We start from the raw sequence: 21,656 nt of genomic DNA on the forward strand, positions 1-21,656 counted from the left end.
AAACATTAGCATATCAAATCCAGTGAAATACAAAAAGAATTATACACCACAACCAAGAGGGGTTTATTCAAGCAGACAAGCCTGATTCAACAGTGTAAAATCAATTTAATCTACCACATCAATACAGTTTTTTTAAATCATATGATTTTATCATTTGATGCAAAAAAAGCATGTGACAAAATCTAATACCCATTCATAAAAAAAAAAAACTCTCAATATACTAGGAAAAGCAGGAACTTCTGCACCTTGATAAAAACTGTACAAAAATAGAACAGCTAATGGCTTCCTTGCTTCCCCGGTGGCTCAGCATATTAAACAGTCCACCTGCAATGCAGGAGATGCAGGTTTGATCCCTGGACAGGGAAGATCCCCTGGAAAAGGAAATGGCAACTCCAATATCCTTGCCTGGAAAACCCCATGGACAGAGGAATCTGGTAGGCTACAGTCCATGGGGTTGCAGAAGTCAGACATGACTTAATGACTAAACAATACTAATGTCTTACTTAGCAGTCAGGAATTCGAAGTTTTCCCACAAAGGTCAGGTAAAAAACAAGGATGGCCTGTCATACCACTCCTTTTCAAAATTGTACTGAAAGTCCTTGCTTAGGCAATAAGTCCTTGTTAATGCAATAAGGCAAGGAAATACAAGGTATACATATTGGTAAAGAAGGCATAAAGCTCAAAATGGCAAAGCAATGGAAACAATATAAAGATGAGTGGTTGCCAGAGGTTGGTGGGGGAGGAAGGATAAATAGGCAGAGCATAAAGGACTTTTAGAAAAGTGAAAACAATCTGTACAATAATGGATATGTGCCATTATACTTCTTCCACGTCCATAGAATGTACAACACAAGTGTGAACCCTGAGGGAAATTGTGGACTTTGGGCAATTATGATGAGTCAATGTAGGTGCATCCTTCATAAAAGTTGTATTTCATAAAAAGTGAATGGTGTTGATAATAAGGGAGGCTAGGGTGGGAGGATTGGGTATGTAAGAAAAATGTACCTTCCTCTCAATTTTGTTGTAAACCTAAAGCTGCTCTAAAAAGTTGTCTTAAAAAAAAAAAATCAGGAGGAAAAAGGTCACGTGTTCCATGAAGACTTGATTGTCTTCTCTCCTTAAAATGTGAAATGGCAGCTTCCACTTTGGTGTCCATATTGTATACTAATTTATAGGTAATCCTATTTTTATAGATGTGGCTACATAAAATAAAATCTGTATATCAAGAAAACAAGATAAAAAGTAAATGTAAACTGGCAAATGTTTTCAACAAATATGATAGTATTTATATACTATACTTATATAATCTTATATACTTATATACTTATATAATCTCTTACTGAATAATAGCCAATAGGAGAATGGCAAAGGATCTTGAAGGCTATAAGGAAGAAGATATTCTTAAACCAGTCTCCATCCTGTCCACTGTCATCTCCTCTGTCCATACCACTGACATAGCGATGATTATAGGTGTGTGGAGTTATGCTGTATAATGATTGCACAGAGGGATGGCATCACCAGAGTTTTGTACTACATTTAAATTCTAAAGCTTTTAAACAACAGAATCCCTAAAAAAGTAGAATAAATATCAACAACAGACTTAAATAAGTGATGAGGATCCATAAAAGCCAAAACAATCTTAAAAAGGAACATGGAGACTCACACTTCCAATTTTAAAACTAACTGCTGTGCTACAGTCATCAAGACTGTGTGGTATTGACATAAAGATGGGCATATAAGCAATGGGATGGAATTAGAAATTTAAAATATACCTATACATTTTAGTACAACTGATTTTCAATAAAGGTGCTAAGACAATTCAATGGGGGAAAGTAGTCTTTTCAACAAAAGGTGCAGAACAACTGGAAAAAAATAAAATTGGACTCCCTAGCTCATATCATATACAAAAATTAACTTAAAATAGATCAAAGACCTAAACATGAACTAAAACTATAAAGTTCTTAGAAAAAATATAAATGCAAATCTTTGTGACCTTGGATTAAATAATAGTTTCTTAACTATGCTACCAAAGGCATTACCAAAAAAGAAAGAATAAATAAGTTGAACTTCATCAAGATAAACTTTTGTGCTATAAAAGACACCAGAAAGAAAGGAAAATAAATGCAAAGAATGGGAGAAAATCTTTGCAAATTGCACATCTGATAACATCTAGTGTCCAGAATATATTTCAAAAACTCTCACAACCAAACACAACCCAATTAAAAGTGAGCAAAACATTTGAAAAAAATTTCTTCAAAGAAGATACACAAATGGCCAAGAAGCATGGTCAATACTGAAAAGATGCTTGACATCATTAGTAATCAGTGAAATATATATCAAAGGAACAATGACATACCACTTCACAACCACTAGGATGACTATAGTAAAAAAGTCAGACAGCAAGGAGAATTGGAATCCTCAAATACTGCTGATGTGAGTGTAAAATGGTGCAGTCACTTGAGAAATAGTTTGGCATTTCTTCAAAAAGTTAAACACAGAGTTACCATATGACCCAGAAATTCCATTTCTAGGTGTATATCAAAGAGTATTCCACAAAAACTTGTATAACCAAGATTTGAAGAAGCATTACTCATAATAACAAAACAGTGGGAAAAAATTATGCATTCAACTGATGAATGGATAAACAGAAACACAGTATATCCATTCAACAAATTATTAATCTATAAGAAGAAATGAAGTACTGATTCATGCTATAATATGGGTTAAGCTTGAAAACATCACGCTAAGTGAAAAGTCCAATACAAAGGCTCCATATTGTATGATTCCATTTGTATGACTCGTGGAGAAAAGGCAGGTCCATAGAAACAGAAAGTAAATTAGTAGCTACCAGAATCTAGTGATGAGGAATGGAAAGCTATTGCTAATGGTTTTATCATTCTTTGAGGTGATGAAATGTTCTGGAAGTAGATAATGGTGAGGATTGCACAACTTGTGACTATACTTAAAGTCACTAAATTGTACACTTAATAGTACTTTGTATTTTATCTCAATGCAAAATAAAAACATAAATGATGAATACATGTAAAAAAAAATAACAAGCAATCAAAGAAATGTAAGTCAAAATAAGTTGTTTTTCTATTGCCCTGCTAGATATTATCAAAAATAAAAATAATGCTGACAAAAATGATGACTTCATATATTGCTGTAAGAACTGTAAATTTGTGGGCCCTTTCTGAAAAAGAATTAGGAAATATGTATTAAGAAGCCTAAAGTGCTGATTCTATTTAACTTAGACATCTGAGTTTTAGGAATCTAAATTCCTTAATTACTAGACCATATAGAAAAAGGACCTTTATTATCTATTATGAACTTTCCATTCCTTTTGAGCTAAGTAGAAAAATGAGTCTCGCCCTTACCCTGAACCTTATATGGACTCTATGTCATGGTTTCCATCATCTATTTTCTTACTTCCACAACTCAGTTCTACTTTATTGATGTGCTCTGGATGATTTTAACATCCAGATGTATTCAAAATGTTTGTTCAGCTCCCCTTCATCTTTCCATACAATACAACCAGATCAGTTACAATCTTAGTGTTCCTGAACCCTTCTTTCATTATGTTATTACCTTAACTCTCTATCATGTGTTCTCCTTCCCCCTCAAAAAAAACAGGCTATTGCCTGCTTTGCCTCATCATAATGAGGACTTTTTCTGGAACTAGACTGTTTGGATTTGAATTCCAGCTTTGCCACTTGCCAACCAAGTGGTTCAGGTCTCACTTTCCTCATTACATGGAATTATCATGAGAATTATATGATTATTACATGAAAAGTGGTCAGAGCAGTGTTGGCACATAGCAAACCCTGAATTTGTGTTGTTTTTATTATTATTATTATAACTAACAGAGGATAAGATGATTGGGTGGCATCACCAACTCAATGGACATAAGTTTGAGCAGGCTCTGGGAGTTGGTGATGGACAGGGAAGCCTGGCATGCTGCAGTCCATGGAGTCACAAAGAGTTGGACATGACTGAGCAACTGAACTGAACTGATTATTATTATTATCATCTCATAGAGATATTATGAAGCTCAAATAAGGTGTATGAAACCACTTTGTAATGCACTATCCTCATAAATTATAGAGGACCAAGGACTATCTTATTTTCTAATGACTTACATTGTACACAGTAAATTTTCAAAATTTTCATTGAAATTAAATGTTATTTTATGACCAAATCACTGTTGACTTTTGGTTATGTCTAAATAACATCACATCAAGATAACTCACAATCTTGTTATATATACACTTGTGTCTTCCACTATGTTAGTGGTCTTTTCAAAGTAGAGTCTACAATGGACAACCCACTGCAAGCAAGGAAGGAAAAGTTTTAGGAATTCCATCTACATTTTTTCTTCATCTTTTGTAAATATTTATTGTCTGGAATATATCATTACTAACATGTATAGAATTGCTATGCAAATGCTATAACATGTAAGTAGATGCATACTGGAAGTGCAGGCTTAAGACAGTTTTACTAAATGGTATACTGTTTAAAAGGCCTGGAAATCAGCACATGAACCCACAGTATGGTTTCTCTCCTGGTGTCAAACTGATCTATTGAAGTCCTCCTGGCACACAGTTTATATTTCTTTGTTTCCAAATCTGACTCACAACCAGTTTGCTTAAAATGAGAGTATGACAGCCACTCCTTTTCAAGCTGCAACATGCATTCTTCACACCAAGACTTAACCATCACCAAATGTAAGTTCCTTAAAAGACAGGTCTGTATCTGGCCTATTTTTGCATCTACCCCCACACCCCCACCTCCCCACCACACCACAGGGTTTTCTATAGTAACTGGCACATAACAGGCTCCACATAAATGTTGGTTGAATGCATATAATGACACAGTGATTGATTGCTACTGGAAGGCAGGAGAGTGTGCTGGTGAATAGCAGAAGCTCAGATCCTGGCTCTGCCATGTAACAGGGTGACCCCGAGTCTCAGAATTGTCCTTTGGGAAATGAAGGTGATTAAGTAAATGGACTCTCCTGGGGTGTCCAGTGGTTAAGAATCGCCTGCCAATGCAGGGGACACGGGTTCAATCTCTCTGATCCAGGAAGATTCTACTAAGTCCCTGCCCCGCAGTTATTGAAACCTCCATGCCCTAGAACCTGTGTGCAGCAGCGATAGAAGCCGTTGTAAGGAGAAGCCCTTGCACTGCAACTAGAGAAAGCCTACAGGCAGCAATAAGACCCAGCATGACCAAAAATTAAATAAACAAATAATGTTTTGAAAAGTTAGTAAAGAGTAAAATCCATTTCTTGACTCAAAATATTAATTTAGTAGCATAATTTAATGCAGAAAATGCCCTCAATTCATGAAATAAAAAACTGGGCAATTACCATGTAGTGTGCATTTTTCATCAGCAGTTCTATATATTGAAGTGGTACAGCATGCAGTTATATAGCATCTTGAGTTTCCTGTATCCCCCCAAGAGGTAAGACAATGATTTCCCAAGGAGTTGTGCCCCTTCAGTATGAGTATGCAAAGAAAGAGTGAGTGGAAGGAAGGGAAAGATTAGACATTTATTTCCATCTTATGAACATGTGAAAGAGATTGCTTTGTCATTTGGAGTTTCAAGTACTGATTACTGTTAAATCAACACATCCTATTACATTAATATAGCTCTTAAACTGTAACAAAATAATTTTGGTCAATGAATTATTTGTCTATGTTGACAGTCCCAAAGAATAGCAACAATATCAATACCACCTCCTGGAACTAAAAAGCATTTCTAGCAAGATTTGAGGATACAAGATTATATACAAAAGTGCTCTCCTATATACCTGCAATGAATAACTGGAACTTGAAATTCAAAACACACCATTTACAAAACTACCCAAAATACAAAATCCTGCGCTTAAGTATAGTTCTAACAAAATATAAACAAGATCAATATGAGGAAAAGCACAAAACTATGATGAAAGAAATAACAAATAGAAGGATATTCCATGATCATGGATAGTAAGATTCAATATAGTTAGGATGTCAGGTAGGATGTGAGTTCTGATACCTCACCAATGAAGATATGCGGATGGCAATAGCATGTGAAGGATGTTCAACATCATATGACACTAGGGAACTGCTAATTAAAAGCACAGTGAGATACAATGAAACATCTATTAGAATGGCTAGCATTTAAAACACTGACAACAGCAAATGCTGGCAAGGACGTAAGGCAACAGGCGCTCTCATTCATTGCTGTTGATAATGCAAAATGGTGCAGTCACTTTGGAAGGCAGCATGGCAGTTTAATACAAAGCTAAACATAGTCTTACCATATGATCCAGCAATCATTCTCCTAGGAATTTATCCAAATGAGTTGAAAATGAATGTCCACACAAAACCCTGCACACGAATGTTTGTAGAAGTTTTATTCGTAATTGTCAAAAGTTAGAAGCAACCAAGACATATCCTTCAATCAGTGAATGGAGACACAAACTGTAGTACATCCATTCGATGGAATTTTATTCAACAATAAAATGAAATGAGCTATCAAGCCACAAAGTCAGGGAAGAACCTTAAATACCCATTGCTAAATCAAAGAATCCAGTCTAAAAAAGCTACAAACTGCATGATTCTAACTATATTACATTTTGAGAGGCTAACCGCAGAGACCATAAACAGATCTGTGGTTGCCGTGGGTTCAGAGGAGGGAGGGAAGTATGAATCAGTGGAGCACAGGGAATTTTTAAGGATAGTGAAACTGTTTGCATGATACTGTCATAGTGGATACAGGACATTACTCATTTGTCAAAACCCATAAAACTGTGCAACACAAGAAACAAACCCTAATGTCAACTATGGGATTTAGTTAATAATGATGTATCAATATTGGTTCATCAACTCTAACTAATGTATCACACAAATGCAAGGTGTTAATTACAGGGGAAATTGTACACAGGGAGGGTGGGTATGTGGGAATTCTCTACATTCTCCTCAACTTTTCTGTAAACCTAAAACTACCCTAAAGAATAATAGCTGTTATCAAAAAATGTCCAAAGTAAGTAAAAAATACCACAGCAAATTATATGTATATATATATGTATAAAATACTTAAGTATATGCCTATACACACATTCAGATAAAATAACTATACATCTCTTTCTCTTCATGATAATTTTTCAATCTTAGTTCCCTGACCAGGGATCAAACACATTCCCTGTAGTGGAAGCATGAAGTCTTACCACTGGACTGCCAGGAAAATCCCTTCATGATAAATTTTAAACATTATATTCCACTATTTTCCTTCTTCTAATATAATGCTTTTATATGGACTGTCAATGGAAGGTGAGGAAATGCAGAGAGTTATGCTAAATTAAGTTCAGAAAAATTTTGGTAGTGAAGGGAACTAGGATTGATGAGTCTGAGGGCTAGGAAAGAATTTTTTTAAAGGATATAATGATGCCAACTCTAAAAAAAAAGATACTGTTAGCCCCCATTCACTTTTATTCTTGAGTTATTTCACTGTCTTTCAAGGAATATAAGTAAATACTAAAAATATAAAACTGCATACCAACAGTACATATAAAATTTTGCCAATGAGTTAAAATGTGAGGAAAAGAAACACATACCAAGTCATCGATGTTGACCATTAGAACATTCTGATATGCTCCACCGTCTTTACCGTTAATGTCACAATCAGATGATGCTACTGGCAACAGAACAAGGATCAGGGGAGGAATTCCAAAGATATACCTAAAAGAAACTGAATTCAACAGTAAGTAAGAATCAGCCAAATGTTTTAAGTCATATTATATCATCTGATGGCAGTGTTTCAATTGGCCTGACCACTAATTTCTAAGAATTTTTAAAATGTATCTTGCTTCTGCAGAGTGTAGGAAAAAACTCCAAAGTTCAGTATTATGTAACAGCCAAAGTAAGACAATATTTTAGAGTCTAGGTTTCTTTCATTTTAATTCAGATATAACTCTTTGGGATAGTGCAGAACAGGTGTGATGACAGCAAAGTCTCTTTGCTCCATCGACAGAAAAACAGGTAAACTATAGGTTAAAAATTAGAAATTCTTGAAAGTTTATGATCTACAGCACATGACTGTATATTTATGTAAAACTTGGTGGCTGATCAAGTGTCCAGCTGTTTTCTGGAGGCAACATTGCAGGAGGTTTATCTCCACAGTACGACACTATGATTATATTCTTTTTTTTAAATAATGGACCTTAGAAGACTTACCTTTCCCAGAACTGGCACAAAGTTGACAGTTATATTATAAGACTCCTTATCTTTTCAGTATCTTCTATTTCTAAATGCCCAGAGACTCATATTCTCTTCAAACACAGCCCTGTTTAGCTTCTTGACATGTTAGGAAAACAATAAATAAATTCATACCCTGTTGATGAATTATTTATATCTGTTTTTAAATAAGTGTTCTTAATTAGGGGCATTTTTTAATCAAAAGGGATGAAATTATAAATGACATCATTTTGGCAATAGTACTACACTGATAGAAAGCCAGTGATTCCCTGAGGCATTAAAATCTGGTTTTGTGGGGACTTATTGTATTTCTTCACAAGCTTTCCAGAGTGTCTTGTTTGCATCTTTCTGTAAACTATTGAGTATTGATGACAATGTATTTCCTGTGACTTTCACCAGTGAACTTTAACTATTCTCCTTGAGTGGAAGATATTTCACATGTATGCCTACTCCTGATTAAGATTACAAACAATGCTGCTTGGCACCCAAGGAACTAAAGACTGTCACATATATCATAAACTTCCTGATAATCTATTACATCATTATCTGCAATACAAAAGTGAGTAGCTCTCCCCATTAAATTATGCGCTGTTAGTGACCCATATATTTACAATAGAGAATGTAGACTGGGTAGCAGATAGAGGAACAAACATGAATCTCACATCGAATCTTCATATGTCACTGACATTTAAAAAGGTAAGAAAAACAAAATGAGAGGCAGAATCTACTCAAAGCTCTGACACTAAGTTTCTGTAGGCATGATGAGCAAGAATTCACTTAGGACATTAACAATGATGATGATGCTAGTTACCTTTAACTGAGTACCTGTCGTGTACCACCAGTGCCTTATACTTACTGTATCTAAAGATCAAAGGGTCCTACCAGGTAGTTAATCTTTTTGCTAAACATAAATAGGAGGTGCCAGGTCTGGATTCTATCCTGAGCCGATTGATTCACCAGGATTTGATCATAAATGCCCATAATCTTTCTAAAAAATAATTTTACCTATTTATTTACTTTTGGCTGTGCTGGGTTTTCTTTGTTGCATGGGCTTTTCTCTAGTTGCGGAGCACAGGTTTCTCATTGCCATGACTTCTCTTGTTGAAGAGCACCAGCTCTCGGGTGCACGGGCTTTAGCAGTTGTGGTCCCCAGGGTCTGGAGCACAGATTCAATAGTTGCGGTGCACGGGCTTAGTTGCTCTGAGACATGTGGTATCTTCCCAGATCAGGGATTGAACTCATGACTCCTGCATCAGTAGGTGGATTCTTTACCACTGAGCCACCAGAGAAGTCTACCCATAATCTTTTGATAACATGTCATCATTTTGGTCTAAATGAAAACTCCCTCCATGTTCTGTTTATCTCCACCTCTCTTTCTTCTACTATTGTCTCTCCCACCTTAAGATTCTCAAACAATGAGAATTGCTAATTATTTAGCGTCCTAACTTTGTAATGAGGTTTGTATAGATAGTACAGAGCCAAACTTCTTCTTTTCTCAGTCATGTTAAAGGTGTCTGGCAAGGATACTTCAGGAGGAATAGAGGATAAGGAAAGTTTATACAGCATATAACTTGAAATGAGCTTTAAAGGAATATTAACAACATAATTAAATATTAGAATGAAAAAGAGACATTTTTACTATTGTACATAAATGTTATTTCAAAGGTCCACATTTTACACTTTGATTTAGGAGGCAGTTTTATTTTTTCTGACCACTAGTTATCGTGCCCGCTTCACTCCAAATTTCAGTAAAGAGTGCTCCCAAAATTCACATTGATCCATTTGGTCATTGGATGGTATTTTATCAATGCTTTCAAATGATGACTTAGTGGGAAATTAAGTCTTTTTTGTGCAATTCTAAAACAATATTTGCCTTATCTGTAAACAGTGTCTTTGGTTGCCACTATTGTTGTTAAATAGGTCAGCCCTGGGCTTCCCTGGTGGCTTGGCAGTAAAGAATCCATCTGCAATGCAAGAGACATGGGTTCAATCCCTGGGTTGGGAAGATCTCCTGGAGAAGAAAACTTCAACTCACTCCAGTATGCTTGCCTGGGAAATCTCATGGACAGAGGAGCCTGGCAGGCTACAGTCCACAGGGCCAAAAAAGAGTCAGACATGACTTACGAATTAAACCACCACCAGCAGTTCAGCCCCAGATAGCCTAGGGCAACACAAAGTATAGAGGAAGACTTGGGGGCTTCGTCTTGGTGCAGAAATGGGTTAAGAGACTAATTGAAGGACAGAGCATCTCAAAATCTTCACTTGCCTAATTTGTGAAATGAAAACCTCAGACTAAATGATCCTTTGATGTCCCTTTCAACTCATAAGCACCTTAATTCTAAGAATCTACCTAGCCATCCAAACACAGTAACTCTTTAAACTTGAAATTCCCTGGTGAACAATGTTGCAAATACATTCCAGTGTTTCAAACCCATGTATCAGAGGTTCCTAGATTTCTCATTAACAACTTGCTTTCAACTGAAGTCTTTTCTCCATACCACATGTAGAATAACTTATTAACATTGCCTAGTTTGAGCCTGCTTTTGACATTGTTGTCACAATAGGAAAGGACTCTGCTTTTATTTTTAGATTATGCATAGAATACCAACTCCATCCACCACCACCTACCCCCCCACCTTGACCTTTCCCTTAGGTTACAAAAAAAGATAAACTGTAAAGAATAATGCAAGGCAAGCTTGGGCTTGTGGAATTTTCTTTAGATTTCCTGAAGGGATTGAAACTGGAGAATTTGTTTTCAGTAGGGAATTTGGTTAAACCAGAATGATGGCTGTCTAAAAAAGTCTTGTTGGTTTTTAAATTAAGCCAAATAATACATTCAATCCTCAGATGCTTAAGTTATGGGGTCAAAGTGGATATAAACAAATTAGTTTCTACAATCCTTCAAATCCAATCTTTCATGACTGTTTAAGACCAATCAGTGTTTGTTGACTATCTACTGTACACATTACATAGACCTATTTTCACTGGGATTTTTAAGACACAGTCAACAGATATTCAGGATGGAATGAAAGACATTATCTGAATATATAAGATTTGGCTTTAGTATGAGCAGTTGGCATAAGCAAGTGAGTGAATAAAGAAAAAGTTAATAAACAGTAGGAAATAACCATATGTTATATGAAAACCAGCTTTTTAAGGTTCTAAAATGAATTTTACATTCACACAAAGAATTCTAATATTTGCCACAAACATATTGATTGGATTATAAATTCTATCCATAAGTCCTGTGATAAACAGCATATAAAGACATTTCTGAAGCCACCCTATAATACTATATACAGTATTTCATTTAATCCCATAACCATTTCTTGAGGTAAACACTATCAATTACTAAACATTTTGGCAGATGGAAAATCTGGAGCCCAAATTTTTCCCCAGATAAAATGAGTTTTGTAAGAGGCAGGATTCAAATCCAAGATTATTAGGTTGAAAAGTCTAGAAACTAAGCTTTTCGCCACTGAGCTACACTACTTCCTATAAAAATAACTGCATGTGTATCCTCAAGGGAAATGTACAAAAACCCCATCTTTCTCCACATGAAACTCACTGTGGTGCTTCCTTGGCCAAGCTCTGAAACATTGCACCACATACTCCTCTTTCAGGGGAAAAAAGACATTGATTGCTTGGTTTTATTACATTAGGGTATGTGTCACAGGTGCAGCCATAAAGAAAAAAAAAAAGTCTCACATCACAGTGAAATCAACATGTAAGGTGGTCCTACAAAGTAACCTTTTCCATTTTTGTCTAAGGTATTTCAGCATTGTTATGATGCCCTGTGTAATTCTCTTTAAACTTGTTCAGGCTTTCTAATCTTCCTTAGTTCTCCATTTGTACCACTTATTCCACTTTTGGGTCCTCAAATAATTAAATTATCAAAACTAGAGAGCACACTCATCAAGGACTACAAAGGAGGTCCTCAACTACTTCAACTTCCAAAAGAAGTGTCAAAGTGAAAGGATAAAAAGTAGTGAAACCTCTAATGAAATCTATTGGAACAAACTGCAGATAGCCACTTAGAGTAATTATTATTAGGAATTTAGAATTCTAATATTTTGGTTGCTGATAACTTATGCTACATGATTAGTGTAGATATTCAGGAAATAGGGGCTCCTTGTCGGTAATGGACATCTTAGCTTCCTCTTGTTTTACGTCTCCACTCTAGATCAGAGGTGATGGGAGGATCAGAACTGGGAGCCATCCAGAAAGAAGCAATTAAGCAGTTGCAGGAGATTTGTGGGCATTGTAAGGAAGCAGGAATATACCTAATTTCTAATTCTACATAAACTTCTAGAGGAGGCCCATTAAGAATTCTCTATACTCTAAACCCTACTCCTTTATTTTGTTACTGATCAGGTACTTCTGGGCTATGTCAATTTTTGACGTTTGAATACCTGTGAGTGGGCAAAAAGCTCTTCTAATCTAAAGGTGCAGCCAGGAAAGGCATCAAACAGGAGAACAACCTCCTGTCTATTCTGGCCGCCTCTCCCATTCGTCTACTTTTGAAAGAGGAAGTATTTACTGTAAAACAGCAGAATTTTCCTCAGCCGATCGCTCCCTAATCACATCTCCCCTCCCCCCAAACTCCCCAGCACACCTTTTTTTAGATTTTTCCTAGTCAACTTTTGGACTCTTTATACTAGCCATATGGTTGCTAACGCCATCGCTTCAACTCTGTCCTTGTCCATTTTAAATTCGTATTTCACACAAGTAAAATCTAGTCGATCTCAGCAAGGGTCTAAAATGTAGAATTATGCCTGTTAATTCTGCCTCCGTCAAGAAGCACCCATACAGAAAAAAAAAACAAACAAACAAACAAAACAAAACCCAAAGTGGCCCTTCTCGGTCCCAGCCCGGAGCATTTGGTTTCCCAGCAAAAGACACCGGGTACAGCCCCAGTCGGAAACTCCCAGCCTCACTGGGTGAAAACGGGGTTTTCCGGAGACCTGTCCCTCTGGGGTTTAAAAGCGTGTCCCGTGGGAGCTTCGCTTTCACTTCTCTAAGGACTTGGAGCTGCAAGAGCCCACATCCTCGCAGATCCCGGGGCGCCGGTGAGTATCCCGGCGCGGCCAGCAGCCCGGGGTGGGTGGGTTGGGCGCTCGGTTGACAGCGGGCGGCGCTGGCTCGGGGAGAAGGACGGAGCGCATTGCTACCCCGGGACCTGGGCGCAGGCTGCCTCCGCTGAACGGCCCGGAGGCTGCAGCGCCGGGTCTCGGGGACAGAGGGCCGGCGTCGGGGACCGAGGCTCCCACGCAACCTGCCAGGTGCAAGTGGCAATGGGCCAGGGTACTCGGGCGCGGCCGTCGGCTGCCCCGGGGCAGAGCCCGGGCTCTCCGCAGGTCCAAAGTGCAAGGCCGGGCTGTTCCCGGACGCGCCTGGGCGCGGGGCCCCGCAGCGCGTCCCAGAATCCCCGGGCGTGCCGGGCGCGCGAATTTCTGCGCCCGAGAGAGGAGCGCTTACCATGGAACATGGTCTGCGGGAGGCGGGCTTGGTCATGATGACCGCAACTGCAGCAGGAGCACGCTCTCACCGCCCATAGTCACTCCCAGGACCCTGGTCTTCCGCGGAGTTACCGGGAGTCCGTGCCGGGTAGGGCCGTCTCTGTCGCTGGTTCCTCCTACCCACGCCGAGCCTGCTGTTTCATCCATCCCAAGGGGGGCGGCACACACCAGGGCCCGGCTCTGCGCTTTGCCTTTCCCATAACTTCCGTAGGATCAGCCGGCAGTGTACTTTCAGTTTCTACTTTGCGCTTGGTCTGCAGGTTCGATCTCCAAGTTAATCACTGGGGCGCCTTCACAGCACCCCCCGCCTCCCTTCTCCTGGTCACCTGCGTCCTCCCCGAGCGCTTCCCGTGCGCCTGGACCAGAGGAGCGCGCGGATTCCCAAAGCACCGCAGGAGCAATGACTTGGTCTTCTGATTCCGGGCGATTTGAGGCAAAAGACTTCCCAGATGACCTCTAGCCGCCTTGGCAAAGTTAGGCGACTAGGATCTAAAAGCATCGGTTGCTAATGAGTCCACAGAAGCCGCAAATGTGTGGGGCAAGAGCTGGGCTATTGCAAGCGGGAGGCAGGGAGGAGGCGTAGCAGCTCTTGCCGCAGATGTGGTGGTGGACGATGCCAAGCCCTCTTGTTTTAAAAAAAAAAAAAAAAAAGGGAAGTAAAGAATGATGAATGATTAAGAGGGCCATGGGCCACTCCCTCGGCCTCTCTAACCTCTCTTGGTCTCTTTCCTCTCTGTCTTTTGTACATGCACCTGCCCAGGTGGGATCTCAAAGGACAATAAAACGGTGGGTCAGTCTCCTCTGGTGAGAGCTATCTTTGGACCTAGAAATTAAAGCCCAAATTAGGCGGAGAAAGTGGAGACTGATGAATAGCTCCTAATAATGTCTCCCACCTGTGCTACCACTAAATTGGTTAATAAATCAAATTATCCATCTTGACTGTATGTTACAGAAGTGATCTTTTTTTTTTTCTACACCTGAATTATTTAGATATTTTCTGTCTTGGTTTGGTTTCTGATATTCTGCAGAAACCCTGCTTAAATGAAGGTGGGTGATGTAAAGAAATAACAGTGATAATAATATTATGGCTATCATTTACCTAGCATTTGTTCTGTACTAGTATTGTGCTAATCCTTTTATATATGTCATCTCAGGCAAAATTTTCTCTGTGGTAGATAATTTTGTGGGAACTAAGACGTCCTTAAGTATCTGCCCGAATTCACTCCTCTGGTTAGTAACAAATGTGGGACACAAACCTACTGTAAATCAGCTCTAGAGTCCCCACTCGGAAACCTTGGGTTAGAAGTCCTGTGAACAATGTAGAAATTGATGCCAGGACAGAAACAGAGTCACGTGTTGTGTGGGTATGACTTTGCCCCTGTGTGGGGGCCTCAGGACAATTTTCTGGAATTTGTGAATTCTCAATTGAGACCCAAGCAAGTCAATTAACTTGAGGATGTGAGCATTTCAGATTCTTTGATAGCGTGAACAAAGTAAAGAGGGAAAGAAAGCAGAGAGAAAGAGAGAGAGAGAAAAAAAAAAAGCAATAGAGGGTGAAGCAGTGTTGCTCAAGGCTGAAACTTGGATTTCTATTCCTCTTTTAGCCTCACTTCTCACATCCAGTCCATAGGCAAGTCCTGTCAGCAATACCTCTAAAATAAATCCTGAATCTATTCTGTGAATTGCCTAAGGTTAAACCATTAAAACCCTGCTGTCTAGGGACCTTCCATTTTCCACTCTTGCCCACAACCTCTTCATTCCCTTCATAGCAGCAGGATATTGATTTACATGTGCCATTTTCTGTGACCACCCCTGACCACTTCCCAGGGAACATGGGGCTTTCACGGCCCTGTGAGTGATCTGGGCTCCTGCTGCCCTCCCCGGCTCTCTAGTACCCATGACTTTTTTCCTCCCTGTGTCCAGCCAAGCTGAATTCCACTTAGATGAGCATCTAGGACTTCCCTGGTGGTCCATTGGTTAAGACTCCTCCCTTCTAATGCAGGGGTCGTGGGTTCGATCCCTGGTCCGGGAGTCGAGACTCCACATACCATGTGAAAAGAAAACGAAAGTATCTAGCACACAGCCATGCAGAAAGTAAAAGAATGAGAGAGGAGAATTGAGTGAGATGCATGAATGAGAACATGTGTGGAAGAGACAGTATGTGAAGGCAAAAGGAAAATAGGAGGAAAGGGGAAGAGAACAAGGGAAACGAACAAGAACAGGAGGCAGAATATGGCAGGGGTGGGGTCAGATGTCAAGTATTTCCATCTGACTGGAACTTAGGGTGGAGGTGGGGAGTGGAGAAACAGGAGGCCGGAGTGACAGGTAAAATTGAATTGTGTAATTAAACACAACTATGTTGGCTATTGATTTATTTAAAATCCCTGATAGCAGAATTGAGGTATGTAACTGCATATAGCCTGCAAATTTTCTTTTTATTTTTTTAACTTTTCAGGGACAGATAAAACAGCATCCATCAATAACTTGCTCAGCAGGAAATCCGTCTTCCTTTTTCATGCAATCACTGTAAAACCTAGTTGAACAAGAACTTGTGCATAAGTGAACTTTTGGGGAGCATGAGGGGAAATTATTCAGAGCTCCAGGAGAGGAGATGTAAATTCCCCACCAGACTCTGACCCTAAATGTGAAGAATCTCTGAAGAAAATATTCATAAAGCATTGAGTATTTTTATCATTATATGCAAATGGGCACTTTCTAACTTCAAGTTATTATTTTTCTGTCTATGGCAGAATTAATACCAGTTGGAAAAAAATTCCAAAAGTAGTCTTAAATTTGTAGTTGATATTTTGGTAAAGTGAACATTATTTTTCATCAGATAGATAAGGATAAAAGAAATGTCATGAATTTTTATATGCTAATATTTTGTGATTAGAAAAGCTAGGTGGTTACCATCAAGTTCACTTATAGACCCAACTGGTGCAGAAAAGCCAATATGGAAACAAAATAGTATATACAGTTTATGAATTATAACCAATAAATATTAAGAAAGAAGACAACATTCTCAGAATGATTAATACAATGTACTTGAAAAAATGGAAATAAAACAATATAAATGTCAGCTTAAAGAGAGAATCATCTGAGGTTAATGAATGTCTTTTTAAATGTTCCACAATCTTTAAATAGTTCATTATTGGCAATCTGTAAATTTTTTCTTGATAATTATCTGAACTATTTTTACCCAACATAATATGACCATTTTTTGTAGTCTGAGACCTGAATGCTAGCTATCATTCTATCATTATTTTCTGAAGTTCCTGTAGCTTAATTTTCCAGGCATAATATTCAACATATTTCAAACACACAACACACAAAACAGATTTATGGCCATGTGTTCGTGTAGAACACATGTGACCTATGCTTAGAAGGGCTACAGATTTGGTTTAATGGTCTGCAGTCACTGTCTTGAAATTATTAATTATTTTTGGACAAAGGAACTCTCATTTTCACTTTGCACTGGGCCCCACAAATTCTGTAGCTGGTCATGCATACTCACACATATTAAGCTACACATTGTGGACAGCCACACATGTCATCAAGGTGATTTCAGCTTAGTGGAGAAAACAGATGTTAAATGTAGAATTTCAAGGATAGTAAGTATTATGAAAAGGAAGATTTGAGATGTATTTCAATTAGAGTTTTAAGGAAGTCTAGGCCTGTTTTAAAAATTAGTGAAACTGGGATCCAAAATAGGTTAATTTACCTGGTGGCTCATATGGTAAAGAATCTGCCTCCAATGTAGGAGACCTGGGTTCAGTCCCCGAGTCAGGAAGATCCCCTGGAGAAGGGAATGGCTACCCACTCCAGTATTCTTGCCTGAAGAATTCCATGGATAAAGGGAGGAGCCTGGTGGGTTATATTCCATGGGCTTTCAAAGAGTTGGACACGACTGAGTGACAAATAACAACACACCCATTCAATGGAAAAATAGCTATAAGTGAATAACCTTTAATTCTAAAGCAGATCTGTTTGATTTTCACGCCTGAGCTTGACAATGAATTTTCAATTTTATCAAATGACTACTTAGAATTCATTTACACAGTCATGTTTTTTCTTGTTGCTCCTGCTGCTTCTGCTAAGTCACTTCAGTCGTGTCCGACTCTGTGTGACCCCATAGATGGCAGCCCACCAGGCTCCTCTGTCCCTGGGATTCTCCAGGCAAGAATACTGGAGTGGGTTGCCATTTCCTTCTCCAATGCATGCATACACGCTAAGTTGCGTCAGTCATGTCCAACTCTGTGCAACTCTATGGACAGCAGCCCACCAAGCTCCTCTGTCCACAGGATTCTCTAGGCAAGAACACTGGAATAGATTGCCATTTCTTTCTCCAGTTGCTCCTGAATAAACCACAAATTTACTATAATGCTAAATTCAAGTTGCTAACATTTTACTTATAATTTTTCAATTACATTCATAATTGGTGTGTGTTTGTTCTTCATATCATATTCAATTGAGCCGGGGCTATTTTTGTCCAATTTTCTTAGCTTCATAAAGGGATTTGGGAATTCTGTTGTTTTCTAGAAACTGTAATGTTTAAGCACTATATGACTGATTTGAACTCAATAATGAAACCTATTTTATTGTGTGGGATGCAGCCTAGAGATAAGATGAGACTACCAGTTTCAAGCATTGCAAGAATGAAAATAAAAAGGATTCTTTTGAAGGCTTAATCAAAAAGGCCACTGCAAAGTATCAGGAACTGCTGGAAATATGCATATCAGCATGTGAATGATTGCTTGAACCATGACAATGAATGAAATCACGCAACCTGCAATTTCAGAGAAAGGAGTCAGTCAGTGTCTCAAGGAAACTTGAGACATGGGCATTAAGGGCAGGTGGAGAACTGGGTGCCAAACAACAAACTGACAAATGATAGAGCATGAAGTAAGAGAGATGTTAGCTTAGCATCCCAGAAGTCAAAGAGAGAGAGAGAATTTCAAAACAGATTAATTAGCCAGTATTTCCAAATGTCACAAAGAGATTGAATAAGATGAGGATTGAAAAGCATGGCCACTGAATTGGACAGAGTAGAAGAGATTTCTGTGGTTCTCATGACAACAATTGGAGAAGAGCAGTGTAGCGAGATACAGTATTCTGGTTTGTGGGATGTAAGGGAAGATGCAAATTAAGTGAGAGGGGACAATTTTTTAGGATGTCTGGTGAAGGTAAAAGGAATCTGATAATGATTTGAAAGGCATGTACAGCATAATGGAAGTTCTAGTTTTCATATATGAGAGGTACTATAACATATTTATATATTAATGGTTAAAATTGGGTTTTTCTGAAGAAGTTAAAAAGGGTGGAATCAAGAAACCCAAGATATCAGATTAATATTTTTCTTACACTCCTTCCTCTTTCATCTCATTCCCTAAGTTCTGTAATTGTAAGCAATTAGAATCTACTATAATCCACAATGCCTAATTTTATGTTCCTTGTTGAAATGTTGCCTATGATACTCGTCTACTTCTGGATTGAGTACTGGCTAGTCTGTGGAATCTAAAAAAAATGGTACAGAACCTATTTCTAAGGCAGTGATAGAGATGCAGATATAGAGAACAGACTCGTGGACACGGTGGGTAGAGGAGGAGGGGATGTTGAAATGAGTTGGAGATTAGGATTGACGTATACATGCTCCCATGTGTAAAATAGCTCAGGGGAACCTGCTATAAGGCACAGGAAGCTCAGTTCAGTACTCTGGTGACCTCGATGGGTGAGATGGGGGCGGAGTGGGAGAGAGGTTCAAAGAGAGAGGATATATGATACTATAGCTGGTTCACTTCATTGTACAGCAGACACTAACGCAAGATTGTAAAGCAATTATATTCCAATAAAAAAAGTGCTGCCAAACTACCTTTCAGAAGGAGCAGCTGTAGCATATGTAGTTTGCATTAACCAATCTGTTTGCACACTAATGGATGTGTTGTTGGCAATCAGAGGTCCAGTTATTTCCTTACTGATATGGTGTATTGAGGTAGCAGTACCTATACAAGGGGAAAAGCACTTAAAGGGAACTGCCAAAGAAATCTACTTGCTAGAACAGATTTGCCATAAGGTTTTTGATTTCCTTTGACAGTTTGCCTGTGTGTGCTAAGTCACGTGCTGGACTCATTGCAACCCTGTGGCCTCTATCCTGCCAGGTTGCTCTATTCATGGGATTCTCCAGGCAACAATACTGGACTGTGTTGTTATGCCATCCTCCAGGGGATCTTCCCGACCCAGGGATTGAACCTGAGTCTCTTACATCTTCTGCATTAGCAGGCAGGTGTTTTACCACTATGGGCACCTGGGAAGCCCCTTTCACAGTTTAATATTTGATAAATACTTAGCAGGAGAAAGAAAAGAAGGAATTGTATAAAGTCAAATATAGGACAAATTTGAAACAAGTATTTCTTAAGGCCCTCAAAAGACCTGAAGAAAACGAAAATCATAAAATGGTGGATCAAATTAATACAAAGCAACTATAGCAGTAACAGCACCAGCAACATATGAGCTTGACCTACTCCCTATCTCCCAGCACTTTTCTAGATTCAACTTCCCAAAATTTCTTTGAATCTCTACTCTTTTTTCCCTTCTGATAGTGATCTTTGGGCTATTGAAAATCCTGTTTTGTTTTGTTTTGATTTGTTTTTGGATTTTGCTTTAAAGTCACTGATTTAAATCTGGGTGTCACTGGAGAATGCCTGCAAACACTGCTAGTTTCAGAGGTTGATTCTTTTTTTTTTTTAATTTTTTATTTTTTAATTTTTTTTAAATTTTTATTAGTTGGAGGCTAATTACTTTACATCATTACAGTAGTTTTTGTTATACATTGAAATGAATTAGCCATGGATTTACATGTATTCCCCATCCCAGTCCCCCCTCCCACCTCCCTCTCCACCCGATCCCTCTGGGTCTTCCCAGTGCACTAGGCCCGAGCACTTGTCTCATGTACCCAACCTGGGCTGGTTATCTGTTTCACCCTAGATAATATACATGTTTCAATGCTGTTCTCTTGAAACATCCCACTCTCGCCTTCTCCCAGAGTCCAGAGGTTGATTCTTAAATGAACAGTGTATTAGTACAAGTAAACACAATATCCATTTTTTTGTCCTATTTTTTAATTAGGCCTCATTGTAGGCCAGCCACATAAAGCATGCCCTACAAAGTGAAAATATATCTACTGAAAACTTAAAAAATAAATTGAAATAGCTTAATACATTAAGAACATGTTTGTATTTGGTAAACAGTCCTAATTTCATAAAACTTACTTTAGAATAAAAAAGTTATGAAATGGGTTAGTTTAGAATTAGAATATAAGGAGCCTTAGTTTTCTGATCTGAATAAAAGTTTAGAAAGCTCAGAGAGTGAAAATGACAGAATATCCTTTTTAGAGGAGGGAAATAGCAAGAAATAGAATGTATCACATTTCACTGGTAATAAAAATAATATCTTAAGACAAATCAGGGTGAAAAGTGTTGGTCAAAAAAAAATCTAATGAGGAAGACATGGTTAGAAAACCTGTTAAACATTAGAGAGAATTAGTAACATAGTAAAACAAACAAGGAAATCAAAGCCTATATCTACCATTTCATAGGCTATGTTACTCAGGGAATACATAATACTTCACTGCATTTTTCGAAGGTATCATTATGTCTTCCTAGAAATAGTGGAGGTCAGCACATAAGTGTGTTGAAATCTCTCTCAACCCTAAATAACCCCATTAAAAAAAATTCAACACACAATTATCAAGTAATATGCCATACACTATTCTTGATGCTTGGAATATATCGGTGCACAAAACAGACAAAAATAATTTCTGTTGAGCTTACATTCTAGTGGAGGAGATAAACAATAAAAAAATAAAAATTATATTAAATGTTAGAAATTTATTAAGGTCTAT

At 38.3% G+C, this 21,656-nt stretch overlaps 1 protein-coding gene across 3 annotated transcripts in view; it reads right to left on the reverse strand.

Moving 5' to 3' along the window:
* The window catches only part of IL7 (interleukin 7), a 51,750-nt gene extending 37,721 nt beyond the window's left edge, over positions 1-14,029 (reverse strand). For all 3 annotated transcript variants that reach the window (XM_020894111.2, XM_070477203.1, XM_020894110.2), the window contains exons 1-2: positions 13,719-14,029; positions 7,601-7,734 (exon numbers count right to left, since the gene is read on the reverse strand). In XM_020894111.2, coding sequence (XP_020749770.1) covers positions 7,601-7,734; positions 13,719-13,728 — 144 coding nt within the window. In that variant the 5' untranslated portion in view covers positions 13,729-14,029. The remainder of the gene's footprint in view (positions 1-7,600; positions 7,735-13,718) is intronic.
* Positions 14,030-21,656: the final 7,627 nt, after the last annotated feature.

This window comes from Odocoileus virginianus, chromosome 15 (genome assembly GCF_023699985.2).
Source record: "Odocoileus virginianus isolate 20LAN1187 ecotype Illinois chromosome 15, Ovbor_1.2, whole genome shotgun sequence".
In the NCBI taxonomy this organism is placed as follows: domain Eukaryota; kingdom Metazoa; phylum Chordata; class Mammalia; order Artiodactyla; family Cervidae; genus Odocoileus; species Odocoileus virginianus.